This window comes from Sapajus apella, unplaced genomic scaffold, assembly GCF_009761245.1.
Source record: "Sapajus apella isolate SASKATOON/1434 unplaced genomic scaffold, GSC_monkey_1.0 scaffold27, whole genome shotgun sequence".
In the NCBI taxonomy this organism is placed as follows: Eukaryota; Metazoa; Chordata; class Mammalia; order Primates; family Cebidae; genus Sapajus; species Sapajus apella.
Window position 1 is genome coordinate 23,473,246 of NW_022436967.1, and position 15,805 is coordinate 23,489,050.

General features: G+C 35.4%; 1 protein-coding gene across 2 annotated transcripts in view; it reads left to right on the plus strand.

Moving 5' to 3' along the window:
• LOC116560909 (bifunctional heparan sulfate N-deacetylase/N-sulfotransferase 4) overlaps positions 1-15,805 on the plus strand; it is a 285,389-nt gene that overhangs the window by 247,932 nt on the left and 21,652 nt on the right. For both annotated transcript variants that reach the window (XM_032292470.1, XM_032292471.1), the window contains exon 8: positions 13,069-13,165. In XM_032292470.1, the coding sequence (XP_032148361.1) occupies positions 13,069-13,165 (97 nt within the window). The remainder of the gene's footprint in view (positions 1-13,068; positions 13,166-15,805) is intronic.

A 15,805-nucleotide genomic window follows, 5' to 3' on the forward strand; every position in this document is an offset into this window, starting at 1 on the left:
ATATTCATATCTGTAATAGCACATTTAAAAACAGTAAGCATTGTCACCCTTTTCTCTATATAATATGAACTTAGAGTTATGTAAAGCAAAATAAGTAAAACCAGCATTAATTGGTAGATATTTTATGGCCTATTCATCACAATGCTAGAGAGTTAGAATAGATAAATATGGTGTATTTCTGTTATTGTTACAAAGTGTCAAAATAAAATATTAAAGGATCTTTTTGTATTTACCAGTGTGATTTCTTATTTAGTATATTTCATGTTTAAAACTAAGTCAACTATTATTTTTCTTTAGATTTTCAATTCACATGTTCTTGTTACCGCAAACAAAAGAAAAAGTAAAAAATGATAATGTTCACATCTATTTAATTTCCTTTGGTTCCTCATGTAACCTTTCATTAGCACCAACTACCATATATGTGAAGCTGCTTTGTCACCTAATTAAAAACTGCAATATGAATATCTGTCAATGAGTACCCTGATAAGTACAGCCCAAAATGCATTTGTGCTCATCTCTCACTGGAAATTTATTCTTTCAATGCTGATTAACATGGGAATGTGTACTGAGGATACACATGAAATGCAATCCCCAGACTGTATCCTTGTCAGTTTAGTCCTTGATGTGTAAGACTCTTAAAATTATACTCACAGGTGTCTATTAATTCATGTCCCTTATTAGTTTGGTAGAACAATCACTACACAGTGTGAAAGAATAGGGTTACTTTCTCTCTTTTTTTTTTTTTTAAATAATTCAATTATAGAAACCAAAACCACAATATGGAGGAAGTTAGAAGGTCAGATTCTTACACTTGAACTAATCGATGCTTTTAAGCTCTCAAACTGTCAAGTTAGCTCAGTTCTAGTCTTCAATCAGCCATCCAGAGTCTCACTATCAACAAACATGCCACGCATGATGTGGATTCCTGCTTGTCTGTGTGACCAGGAGAATGCTCAAAGAGCTAAAATTTCTCTCTCCACGCCAATGTCTCTAGGGTTAAAGAAGTGGGAAAGTAAATCACAGAGCACTAACCTTGGGTGGTTAATCCCTTTTCTGATGGTAGCTGTGAAGATATCCAGCCTCAGAAAAGAAATGACGAAATTTGAATATCGTGACATAAACAAATCTTAAGTTTTAGTGGCATACACCCTGAAGGTTCTTTTGGTATGCGTCTGTTGAAAGAATGAAGGAATGCTGACACAGAGAATTAAAGATTATAAGAGCAGAATAAGAAATTTGAGACATACAGCTCATTGTAGAGAGAAAATGGATGACACTCAGTGAAGTGAAATGCCTTGTTTTAAGTCACTTGGCTTACTAGAAACAAGTCAGGACTACAGCCCCTAGGTTTTCTTACTTCTCCTCCAGGGTGATTTCAACCACAAGATGGTAGCTTTACAATTAAAAAAGCAAATCAACTATTACCATCAACTCTCTAAGTACAATAAAATTTCAGGAATAACTCCTTTCTTTAGATCTGATGATATGTTCAGTGTGAATTTATTCAACCTATGATGTTGAAGTACTTACATAATCAAAAGAAAGCTCTTGCCTTCACGAAACTTATAAGCCACTATAGCTGCTTATGTGAACAAAATAATATTACAAATTTGTCTTCATATTTATTTCTCTTTTTACCACCCTATAACTTATTTATAATCATATTACTGCACTTATCACACAGTATTGCAGACACCTGTGCCTGTCATATATTGGTTTCTGCAAACTTTAAAAAATAAGACTTTGTTGATTCATATTTACACCCTGGAACCTAGCATAGTACAATAGCCACTGTCTTCAAAATATCATTAAAGAATAACTAAAAGCAGAGGACTGTGTATACAAAGAACAATAAAAGAGGCACACCTGTTTCTCAGATAGTTAGTAGAGAGGTAATGGTAAGTAGCCTGTAGAAACAGGTACAAGTCAGAGGGGGGAGCTTTCAACACTGCCAGTGTAATTTGAATTTGACAGGCAATTAGGATAAACAAGCTATAGGCTTTGAAGTTGAGAGTGAAGTGACTTTAAAAAATGTTGGTCAATGAAGATTACACCAGAAGCCTTTTTTCAGGACAGGTAAGAATCGGAAGGTGCTGAAGACAGGACAATAATCTCCCTATGAGAGAGGGAAGCCCAGAAGAGCTTCATGGCTGTGAAAAGCAATACCTTGGAAGAAAGACTGAGTGAGACTGAGAATAACAAAAGAGTGATCTGTGACCAATAACCCCCATTTCCGTCGAAGTAGGAGTTCTGTAACTGCACTTTTCACTTTAATTCATTCATCTTTTGATCTTTTCAAATGAAATTAAGTCAATAGAGTTTTATTGCATCACAGATGAGAGAGGACAGATTTCATTATCGTCTTAAACATTTTCTTAATTGAAATTTAAATTTGTATTTTGCCATGTTATCTTCCTCTTCCTAACTTAGCAACAGTATGTTGTATACCTTTCAGAAATACCTCCTCTACCAAAGATGGCAATAATTTCTCATGATTTTGAATCTTTAATTTACACTGAAGTAACATTTTGATTATATGAGACTGTCAGACATTCTGATGTCCAAAAATGATGACATAAATCTTGGATTTTTTTCCCTGTTAATCAGTTGCAAACATGTTCTTGTCAAGTATCAAATTCCTCACTCAAACCACTTATTTGAAGTTCAGTTATAAAAAATTACTAGCAGATAGCTCCCTTAAAATAAAGTGACAATATTTTCTAAATTAAAATCAACATAAAAATATTTGACCATTTAATCCAAATATAATAATGAAAAAGGAAACTGAATTTTTGTTTGTGCCTTACAGAAACACTTGATAAATTCAATGTCGTATATGAGTGAATGGTACTATATTAGAACAACTGATTTATAAGATTTTAAAAATATAATTCATTTTATTGAATTAGCTCTCTCCCCGCATATTCATTAAAACACAAGTAATAACATAATGGACCACGTCTAGAAGTATACAGTCATCGATTAAAGTAAACATGCCACCTTCTCTTGGGGTCAGTTTCACTCTGAGACTACTTCCTGGGAAAATACCAGAGGTATTAGCTTACTTCAACATGAGTATAATATGGTGAAGGATAGAAACTTAGGATAAATAAGAGACACTTGTGTCAAAAGCGGCACTCTTGAAGTTGTCACCCCAGACAGACACAGAACCACGTGCCCTTTTCCATTCTGTCCTACCTCCAGAGGTTGGTATTATAAACCTTTGTAATTCAGGTACTTTATAGAAAAGTTTCAGAAATCAGCCTATTAAGTGCTAAAGAAGTTCTCTGGTGAGTGCCCTTATTATGGATTGGTGTACTCCCAGGAGAAACACTTTCCCAAGGAACTGAGGGACTGCATGGATTTTACATGGAGAACAAGGAAAGTTCAAGTCTTCATAAAGATGTCTCTCAGTTCTTCCATAAAGATTTGTTGATTGAAGCACTGAGAATAAACACCCTTAATCTATTAAACTTCCTCATCAGTGTATATGGATTATATTAGGCTTAAATGATACTAAAAGGCAAAACTTGAAAGTCATCACCCTGAACAACACGAACTTGGAAAAAGCATTTTACAGACATACACGGGGCAAGACTTAATAAGCAGAAGAAATTTAGAAACAGCCCAATTGGAAAGAAAAAATATGGATTTTTTGTTTTGTTTTGTTTGTTTGTTTGTTTTTGATACAAAGTCTCACATTGTCACTTGGGCAGGAGTGCAGTGGTGCCATCCCAACTCACTGCAATCTCCATCTTCCGGATTCAAACAGTTATCCTGCCTCAGCATCCCTTGTAGCTGGGACTACAGGCATGTGCCACTGCGCCGAGCCAATTTTTGTATTTTTAGTAGAGATGGGGTTTCACCATATTGGCCAGGATGGTCTCGATCTCTTGACCTCATGATCTGCCCGCTCTGCCTCCCGAAGTACTAGAATTACAGGGTTGACCCACCACACCTAGATGAAAAAATATGTTTTAAAAGATGCCTTTTTTAGTGTTATTCTTTAAACAGGGAAATAGCAAAAGGGAAGTGAAAAGCAAACGAATAACCTCTGAAATGTTTGTAGTTGGGAAACTAATCCTTCTATCATGAGCACTAGGCATTTTTAGAGTTTCAGCTATTAAGATCTAGAAATGTTCTAGTTATCTAGAGTAGGCACATGACCTGGATGGGAAAAATCAGTCTTGAACTGATAATTTCATGGTGTCCTTGCCAGTGAAAGATGTGGGCAATAGTAAGCAAAGCAATTTTTTAGTAGCAAAAAAGGCAATGTAGACTTTGAATAGCTAGATATAATAAGAACAAAAGGTATTTTAATGTATTTCATAAAATATGGAATTATAGTAAGGTCAATGGTATAATATTCTTTCAATCCATGTTCTTTTTAGCATGATTGCAAATTTGCCATTTTTACTTATTTGGAGGGAAATAGCCAGGGGTGCTTCTGCCCTTGTAAAGAACATAATTTCATCAGATTTTACTGCCCTTTCTAAGTCTTGTTCATTGCTTTCGGAAATCTTCTGCCTGCTTTGTTTATGTCTACTTAAAAGTAAATTTGCCTCATAGACTCCACATAAAAAAACCACATGCATCACCTGTACCTGTTTGACAGCTGAGTTACATGCATTTTCACTAGACTGGCACTGTAACCATAAACTGCCTAAAGCAATTTTAACTGAATTCCTTTTTCAAAGTTTAAATATATCTATAATATTAGATTCTTAAACCAGTAAATATCTGTTGCAGTTTCAGTTATATAGGGAACAATCAGATTGAAGAATGAAAAGGGAAATAATAGCTTTCTAATTTTCTGACTTAAAATTTTAAACAATAGAAATAGAACAAGGTACGAAAGTGCAATTACATTCTCAGCTTTTTCTTGGAAAGATCCTTTACCCTTCGTAATCATTGTCAAAAGCTTCCCATGCACATGTGTGCGTACACACACACACATAATTTAACTGCAAAGACAATGCCAGATTTGGATTCTAAATCTGAAACTACCTTGCTGTGTGACCTTCAGCAGGGCCTAAATAAAACACCTTGCATCTCAGCTTTCTCAGCTATCATGAAGGGATAATAATATCTGCTTGCCAGGCTGCTTTGAAGATTAGAAATAATCTACGTCAATCAAGTGCCTGGAATGTAGAAGGTGATCAATAAAAGTTAGACATTATGTTTGCTGATTTTCAAACAATGTAAGAAAAGTCAGAGTAGGGAAAGTCTAACCAAACATTTCCAGAATATGAGATAGAAAATACAAACATCTATTTATAAAGTTGTGATTAACAGACAAAAGGGAAAATATGCCAGGAAAAGAGGTGAAAACATAAATGAGCACCTGGAAATCCCGAAAATAGCATAATATAGGAGTGCATTTGCAAAGAAAGACAATCTGCCTAAATTGATGAACACACTGATAGGGAAAACTGAAATAATGTAAATTAAGTTGTTAGTAATAAAAATATTTGGAAGAGCAAGTATTGCAACAGCTTAGCATCCCGGCTTTGTTTCTGGAAAAGTATAATTAGATATTAACTAGTGTCATCCTCTACCCTCAAAAAGCATGCTTATCCGTGTTCTCTCTGTGTGTTAAAGACGAAACTCTTTTCAAGTCTTACATTAATTCTGCTTATTCCTATGAACATTTTATTTCACCAGTTTTGCAAGCAGAAATTAGAATGCCAAAGACATGTGCACAGCGATAAAGAAGATAAGTGGCCAAATTGAACATATAGAACCAAGAAAGATCTCACAAATAAGACTTTGACTTTCAACAGTGGCACTGAATAATCAATTAATTTACTCTTCTACCTTTGCTAAGCATAAAGAAATCTTCATTTGAACAAATAAAGTGAACACCTATTCTGAGATTTGCTCTACTAGATTATGTGTGGGGAAATTCAATAAGTATAGGTTGGGAACTGCCTTCCTATTGCTTGGTACCTAAAATGCAGTTCAGAAATGAAGTTCTTTAAAAATAAAGTAGTTACATGATAGTATGAGAAAAATAATGTTTAAGTTCTAAAGTGATGGTGTACTCACTCACTAGTTTTTGGGACTGCCATGAAAAACAGCATTGGGGACTGTGTATGGTTTGTTGTAGGAGTTTTAGATGCTGAATGTCTATACAGTTAAGGTTACATTTGTTGTCAAACATATATCAAAATTAGTCTATGCTGATTGCTAAATGTTTGCTATGCCTGTCCTGTGTCAGCCATTCTACAAATATTTATTCAGTATTTCTTAGGTATTAGATTGTAGCAATAAAGAAGACAGAAACCTCACCTTCAGAGAACTTACATCCTAGTTGAGATAGAATTACTATAAACTGTAAATATATTTATATGTATTATATAAAATTATTACAAACATATATGCAAATAAGATAATTTTAGGTACTGATAGGTAATAAAGAAAATATGACAGGAAACTCAGAAAGAGACAACAGTGGGAGGAAGTTTGGCTATCATCATAAGGGAAGATAGAGGTTAAAACAAAATTTCAGTTATGTAAAATAAATAAGGAATGTCAGTTTCACTGGCTTGTAAATAACTCCTTTTATCACAGAGGAATTTGTAGAAAAATCTAGAATCCGTAACCTAATTTTTCCAAGATATATTCTAAAATAATATGGTTGTCATTATACATGACCAATCCTTTTATATTGCAATTCAGTCTTGTTCCAGTGGGAGCTGGAATAGAGAATGCATTTGAGTCAAGGCTATCTTTTAATTTTATTTAGTATGAATGGTCACTGTCATAGGTAGTGTTTCATAGAAGCTGAATGTGAGATAGAGATTCCATTGCAAATGATTTGTTTAAGAAATGCTTTCAGTAAAAACCTATAAGGGCAAACACGGAACTGAAAAGAAGGGGGAAGAGCTGAGCAAGGATGTCATCTCTTATCAAACCTAATTTTACCTGATCTGCAGGGAGACCACTAGCCACAAATTGTCTCACCTTGAGACAAGCACATCAGTCTTCTGTACCCCTGCATCCACTGGTGGTGGGCCATCCCCTGAGAATGAGGGAATGCAGAGTTTGATTTGCAGTCAAGTGGCTTCTATTAGCCAGGGAGAATTCTCAGTCCCCCAGCTGGGGGCAATAGCAGCTGGCAAGGTTCAGAGAAGGAGTGGAGAGTTTGCACTAATCTAAAGAGAGGATGCTTTTAGTGGAGAAAAAAGCATCCACCACACTCTACTTTTACACTCCAAGTTTCATTTGTTATGTTCACTCCATCCAGACACATTTTTTTCTCATGATTCTATAAACTTCATGCCTGGGGAAATGTGTAACAAGAGAGTTGTGAGAAACTATAACGCAATTGCTGGTTTTGGTCCCAAAGGTGAAATCGGCGATTATTTTCTCCAATTTTGTCTCCTGTTCTGTATTTCTCTCACCTTTGCTAGTATTTATGCTGGCCTAGAAGAAATACTGGGTGGATCAGATACGGTCTTAGGACTGCATGAAGTAGCAGCAGTGGTATATTGTCCCACTCACTCTCCTCTTGTAACTTTCTTTAGGAGAAAGGCTGTGTTTAGATAACAATAACTTACTTTATGAAGTAAGGTGTACACTTCGGTACTCTGTTCTGGCACCCCCATCTAGCACTTATCAGGCAGTGTTACAGTTATAACTGGGTGTGGAAGTAGCAACAAGCAACTTAGTGAATTGAATGCCAAAGATATGTCTCCCTATTCTCACTCTGTAGTAGCTATTCTAATTCTTCATGATTATGTGGGTCAATTATTCCTACCAGGATGGCAACTCATTTCTATGTCTGCCAGTCCACTGGCACAGGAAATCCAAAGTGACCAGGTAGCAGTTGTGGCTGTGTGTTTGGTGAGCCTCTTCTCAGGACCCCTGGTGGAATCTTCCCTGTTATGCAAGCTAGAATTCCTAGACCCACTGAGCTTAAAGTTGTGAGGAAGGAAAGCACAAATTATCCAACTATGTCATTGGGAATAATGGTGAAGGGGTTCATTTCTACATCAACTCCTGGACTCAAATACACAATTCTGGACAAAGGGTACAGCAGAGGCACCAGTTGGTGATACAGTGTATTCCTTAAATAAAAACTATTTGTTGGACACTGCACCATAGTGGTGATAGCAGGCCTACGTGGGCACAGAAGGTGACTTTGGCTACAAGTCTGTCCACAAAACAAACAAAAAGCAGATGACCAGGTACACTGCCCACAGCTCTGACAACTGAAAGAATTTCGTTAACCAGTGATTTTTAAAAGCCCCACTGAATGGGACTGTAGTGACACAAAAGTAGATTTTAGTTTTCTACTAACATATGGATTAACCCATCTACAAACCAAGCTTTGGTTTCTCTTCTTTATCAGCAGGTTATAGAAACCCTGTCACGAAATTAAAACTGAGCTGATGGAGAAGCATCAGTGGAACAGTGACAGTTGACATAGAGTCAGGGGCCACTGATTTGTAAGCGCCTCCTGGATCAGCCTGAAATTGATCCCATATATACCATTCTCGTCTTACCATGAATTGTTACTGTACATACCTGAACTTTTGATTTGACGAGTCTGTCACTACTCAGTTCACGGTGGGTAGTTATGGCCACGTGATCACATCAAAAATCCCTGACAAACACTCTTTTTCTATAGCACAGAAGCATACTAAGAGCTATGGTTTGAATAATATGATTCAGATAGTATGCCTTGCTACAGAACCTTAGAAGTGTCCATTGTGATTCTTTTCAAGTACTTGCCAGATATCCCACATGGCATCCATTTATATCATTGATGCCATAGTATCATGAATCTTCCAGCATATAAAGCCCAAGTGTGAGGGTGGCTTGTACTTCAGCCTTACCTACTGCATACCCCTGTCTTGCTCTAGGCCCCTCCCAAAACTTGAAACTTTCTATATCACTCAATAAACGTGCAGAGAAATGTTTCCTAGTGCAATTATATGCTGCCTCCAAAACCCAAAGCGGCCTATCAAGCACTGTTCTACCTCTTAGCAGTAAAAGTTGCAAGGTACAACTCACACTTTGCTATAATGGGATGTCCCGGTGTGCTCAAGATGTCTGGACATCTGAAAGCTTAAAAGGTAGAAGGCTCCTAAAACTTTGTATGTTTGTCTTCCTTTCTCCGAAGTGCATGTGTTTTATCAAGACAGCCAAATAATTGCCACTTATTTGTCAGGTCCAACTATCATGTCATCAATACAGTGGGCCAGTGTTAGATTCTGCAGAATACCAGATTGATACTGGTCCCTTTAGTCAATATAATGAAACTAAGAAGAATTAGCCTAAGCATTTCTTAATGAATCTCTTATTTTTAATTGGATAAAATTATATTCTTTGCTGGAGTAAAATGATATTGAGAAGCCTATGATTTTGCAGCACCTATATTTGGCAAAATGTTTAAAATAATCATAATTAGAGAAAACTGACTTGACAAGTGTTACATTTTAAAGTATTTGTCAAAGAAAAACACTCAACGGAAAATAATTGTGAATATATTTGGTCTCGAATATTTAGACATTTTAATATTAAAACATAGAATTGAAAATAAGCTTCTCAGCCAGGCACAGTAGCTCATGCTAATACCAGCGCTTTGAGAGGTCAAGACTGGAGAATCACTTGAGGCCAGGAGTTCCAGGCCAGCCTGGGCAATATTGCAAAACCCCATCACTACCAAAAAATACAAAAATTAGCCAGGCATGGTGCTGCACGCCTGTAGTCTCAGATACGCTAGATAGTGCCACTGTACCTCAGTCTGGGTGACAGAGCAAGACTGTGTAAAAAAGAAAAAAAAAAAAAACAGAAAAGAAAAGAAGCTTATCTCAACTCTCTCTCTCAGTTAAAAATACAGTGGCTTACAGAGAAGAGACATTTGAGTGTCAACTTTCACATTTATTAACTATGAAATGCAACTTTGAGAAGGATTGCAGACAATTTTATAGAAAAGCAATGAAAACAATCATTCTTCAGAAGAACTTTGGTGACATGGTATTAAGGAAAGATGTATCTAAAGAACTGATTAATACCACCAATGGCATTCTTCACAGAAATACAAAAAATAATTCTAAAATTTACATGGAACCACAAAAGGCCCAGAATAGCCAAAGCCATCTTAGGCAAAAAGTACAAAACAGAAAGAATCACATTACTTGACTTCAAATTATGCTACAGAGCTGTAGGAACCAAAACACACAGTACTGGCATGCAAACAGACACATAGACCAATGAAACAGAATAGAGAATCCAGAAATAAACCCATGCTTCTACAGTGAACTTATTTTCACCAAAGGTGCCAAGAACATACACTGGAGAAAAGATAGTTTCTTCAGTAAGCAGTGCTGGAAAAACTAGATAGCCATATGCAGAATGAAACTAGACTCCTGTCTCTCGCCATACACAAAATCAAATTAAAATGGGTTAAAGACTTAAAACTAAGACCTCAAACTATAAACCTACTAAAATAAAATTTGGGGGAAACTCTCCAGGACATTGGTCTTGGCAAAGATTTCTTAAGCAATGACCTGCAAGCCCATGCCAAAGCAAAAATGGGCAAATGGGATCACATCAAGTTAAAAAGTTGCACAGCAAAGGAAACAATCAATAAAGTTTAGAGACAGCCCAAAGATTGTGGTAAAATATTGACATCTACCCATCTAACAAAGGATTTTTAACTAGAATATGTAAGCAACTCAAACAACTCTACAGGAAAAAAATCTCATAATCCAATTTAAAAATGGGCAAAGGATCTGAATAGACATTTCTCAAAAGAAGACATAACAAATGGTAAATGAGCATGTGAAAAGATTTCCAACATCACTGATCATCGAGAAATGCTAATCAAAACTACAATGAGATATTATATCGCCCCAGTTAAGATGTATCTTATCCAAAAGACAAGTAATAACACATGCTGGTGAGGAAGTAGAGAAAAGGGAACACTTGGACACTGTTGGTGGGAATGTAAATTAATGCAGTCACTATGGAGAACAGTATGGAGGTTCCACACAAAACTAAAAATAGAACTACCATGTGATCCAGCAATCTAACAGCATGATTATTAAAAAATATTGTGAAAAAGAAAGGAAATCAGTATATTGAAGATATATCTAAACTCCCACATTTATTTCAGCACTATTCACAATAGCCAAGGTTTGGAAGCAACTTAAGTGTTCAAACACAGAGAAATGAATGAAGGGAATGTGGTACATATACACAATGGAGTATTATTCAGTCATGAAAAAGAATGAGATCCTGTTATTTTTAACAATGTAGATAAAACCTGAGGACACTATGTTAAGTGAAATAATTCAGGCACAGAAGGACAAACTTCACATGTTCTCATGCATTTCTTAGGGCTAAAAATTAAAATGATTGGCCAGGCATTGTGGCTTGTGCCTGTAATTCCAGCACTTTGGGAGGCCAAGGCAGGAGGATCATGAGGATCCTGATCCTCATGATCAGGATGGCGACCACCCTGATCAACATGGTGAAACCCCATCTCTACTAAAAAAATACAAAAATTAGTTGAGTGTGGTGGCGCATGCCTGTAATCTCAGATACTTGGGAGGCTGAGACAGGAGAATCACTTGAATCTCGGAGGCAGAGGTTGCTGTGAGCCGAGACTGCACCACTGCACTCCAGCCTGGCAACAAAGCAAGACTCCATCAAAAAAAAAAAAAAAAAAGAGAGAGAGACAGAAAGAAAAGAAAAGAAAGAAAAATTAAAACAATTGAACTCATGAATTCATGGAGATAGAGAGTAGCATCATGGGTTATCAGGAGCTGGGAAGGAAAGTGGAGGTGGTGGGAGTGGGGATTGTACATGGGTACAAAAATATGTGGAATGAGTGAGAGCTAGTATTTAATAGCAGAACAAGGTGACTATAGTCAACAATAATTTATTTTACATTTAAAGTAACCAAAAGTATAAAATTAGAACCTTTGTAATATAAGAAATGATAAATGCTTGAAGTGATGGATACCCCATTTACCCTGATGTGATTATTAGTATTGTATGCCTGTATCAAAATATCTCATGTATTTCATAAATATGTATATCCAGTATGTAGCCATAAAATTTTTAAAAAATTAAGTGAAACAGGAACTGATTAAAGTACATAAATATGAACCATAAATGCTTTTCCTTCTTGTTTCATTGTTATTATTGGGATAATAAATATAAAAAATAGAATGTTTTAATTTCCAAGGTATATGTGTTTTTAAAATAATTTTACTTGTGACAATCATTTTGAATACAATTGTGTAGATCACCAATATAAAAAAATATATAGCAGTCAATAAATATTTCAAAAATGTTATCCTTTTATTTTTAAAGGGCCTTTTAATTCTCAGAAGTGTAAAGATTTTGATAATAAATTAGAGTCAGCCAGATAAAATGAAATAAAAACTGGCACCAGAAATGAAGGTTAGATGGGGATATTATTGGATCAATGGATACATTGGGTATGTTGAGTCTGAAATTTCCTCACCATATCTATACAAAAATGATATATTTGCAACGTAAAATGTAAGTCTAGAGCTCAGGAGGGAGGTAGAGGCTGGGTACTGATCTAGAAGCTATCAGCTTACAAAATGTGCCAAAACTATGGGAGTATCTGAATCAAAACATGGAATGATATAAAAAGGAAATGTTGGCCAAGTCTGGAATTCAAGCATAGCATTAGAGCCTCTAGGGAGAAAAAATAGCAATGATTAGGGAGAGCGCAGTAATATGAGTAACTATGATCAAGCCAAGTTAAGGCAAGTCCTCTGATATATACATGTAAACCATAAACCAAGAAATAAAGTAGTATCACAGTGATTAGAACCTGGTCAAACACTGAAAGATGATAACAACAGGAGAGACTTGATGCTGAGTCTCAGCCCTGAGGTAAGGAAGGTGTCAATAACTGTATTTAAAAAAGATTTGAACATTAGAGAAACAGAGTGAGGTCTAACTCCATGTTCTAGGTTATTAGGCAAGACTTTGATTCCATCTTTTGAACAATTTTTAGTGAACAGAGCCAGGCACTCATTACACAGTAAGGTTACTTATTCTTCCTTCTTGCAGAATCCGTGTGATGATAAACGACACAAAGACATCTGGTCCAGAGAGAAAACTTGTGAACACTTACCAAAATTTCTAGTAATTGGTCCACAAAAAACAGGTAAAAATAGCCACTTATGCTGCTTATATTTTTAAAAAAACTATTTCATGAAATACATTGTTATATGGTGTTATCAGATTAAATTTTTCTTTGTGAAATGTTTAGCTACCCATGCAAGTTTACTATACGAACTGCTTTTCATATCCATCAATCACATTTATGCCATGAACCTCAAGAGGTCTTAATGCACACTAATTGTCTTAAGCACTAAATTTTCAAACTATAGATTTTAAAAGTTTTCAACATACATGTCAAATTTGGAAAACTTTGAACTTATATGTCACAATTGTTGTCCCTCATCTTTAATTGTTACTTTTTATGGTTTTATTTAACGAAGTTCTATAGCAATTTATAAAAACATGTTTTGGCCTGATTCAAACTATTTTACATGGTACATCAGCCTTTGAATTGATTTTTGTTCAGAGCCACTGCCATGATTGCTTTCACATATTTTAATGTGTGATTTGGTTTTTCTAAATTAATAATTAGGTATTAGCAAAGTTTGGATTTACTTTCTGAAACACTTGAGGTCCATCAGGCATTTCTTCCTTGGTATTTCCTTATGCACTGAAGGACAACTGTGTAAGAATGCAGTAAAGAGGGTGAAAGTATTTCACCAATGAGGTGACACTTTCAATTAGAATATTTTATACTTTCTTCTGTATGTGACAGTTTTATACACTTTGCTCATGTCCTGATTAATTAAAGTTTTTATTGAGTTGCTGTATTTTGAATTCACTGCTTTGACTAGAAGAAGCATTTTCATCAGTGAGTGCACAAACCATAACACAAAACAAACAGTCTCAATAACTAAGCCTGGCCCAGGTGAAGATATTTGTAAAACAAGTAAGTAGATCATTTCAAAAGTTGTGGGTAAACTTTCCAGACTATTAAATATTGGTTGTTGAAATCTTTTCTTTCTCTAGTAGTATAAATTGTATTACAACTGTAAGTTAACACATGTGCAGGGAGGGGAAAGAGCAACACATATTTTCAGATAGGTCACTTTTGTTGTTGTTTAAAATGTACATTAATTTTCTACCAACTCCCTTGCAGCATTGCTAACTCCGGAATGACTGCTAAAGAAATAAAACATCCCTGTGTTGTAAACTTGTGTTAAAAATCTAATAGAAAGACATTCCCTATCATTTGTCATTGAATATTATTATGTTTTAGTTCTGTGAGAAAATTACAGCTTAGTAACTATAAATCTATTTTTCCTTCTTGTTGTTTGTATTAATAAAGACATCAAGCTATACATTTAGACTTTTATATTTGACCTACCAGTATAGAAATGATAAAGCTTTTAGCTGGTTTTGGCTTTCCTAAGACAAACAAGCAAATAAGATGTTAAAACAAAGGAATCGGATGGTAATAATATTTCACAGGCTATGAAAATATTATTCTAATATAAAAATGGTTGCAGTGATTCTTAAAATCCAATTATAGAAGTCTGACGTCATAGTTTGTTCTTCTTATTGCTTCAGCTGGCAAACACCCGCTGCTGACAGAGACTATAAATTCAATGAGGGGTGGGGGTCACAAATAAGTGCTGCCTATCTACCCTTAAATGCAAAGTTGCCTTTCAATGACTTAAACGTGGTGTATGCATCTGTTACAATAAGCATGGGTACAAAAGTGGTTCTCAAACTTCTATTTACTCAGTTGTTGTGAGGTGAGAATGGAAGCACGTGATATTTCACTTTGCCATTGCTGAATCCTAGAAGAGATTCCTGTGAGCTGAAATATGTCAGGGAATGAGGAAGAGAAGGAGAGAAATAGGCAGAGATGATGGACATAGACTTAGGGACATTAGACTTAAGGGACTCAAAGTTTAAATCATAGTCCCTTGTGAACCTTTGGACAGATATTCAACCTTCATCGTTCAGAGTCAAATTCTGGTACTGTCAGTGTAAAAAGAGGATTCTAATGAGGTTATATTTAGCACAACAATTGTAAGAGCATAATTCATTGCTCTTAGATCCTTCAGAAGATCAGTGTTCCCATTGTCAATATTAATTTTTCATGATTTTCCTGGCTTATCCTGGTACATTAAAACTAAGGAGAAGTTGATTGTATATAAAATAAATAGTTTCTGTTAGTATAGGATTTTTTCCTCTTCTTTCACAAAATATATCAAAGAAATTGATATAAAATGAAATGAAACAAAATAAATTAATAGAAAATGAAAGTCAAGGGTAAATGAAACATTAGATGACAATTTTTTAATGTATATTTTGAGGTAGTGGGCCCAGATTTTTTCTGTCCCTAGTTGAGAGGGCTTTCTCTCTCCTCCCTATCAGACGCCTCTTGATGTCCCTCAAGGTCCTGGAGGCATGAAGGTATAGAGTTCAGAACATAAAGGCTTTGACTTTCTGTAGGCCAGGGGAGATCTGGGTACAATTCTGTGACCATGAGGGTAATTAAACATTTCTACTCACTGCCGAGTGAGTCTGTAAAGTATCTATATTTAGATAACCAGCAACAATTAAAGAATCCATGCCCTGCATTCATCTACATTCAATACCTTAGGAATATTAAACTTTTAATTTTCTTATTTGTCTTATATGAATAAACTTCTCTTTCTCTCCATCCCCTTTGTGAAAGTGTTATCTTAAAAGGTATTTGAAAAGAACACTT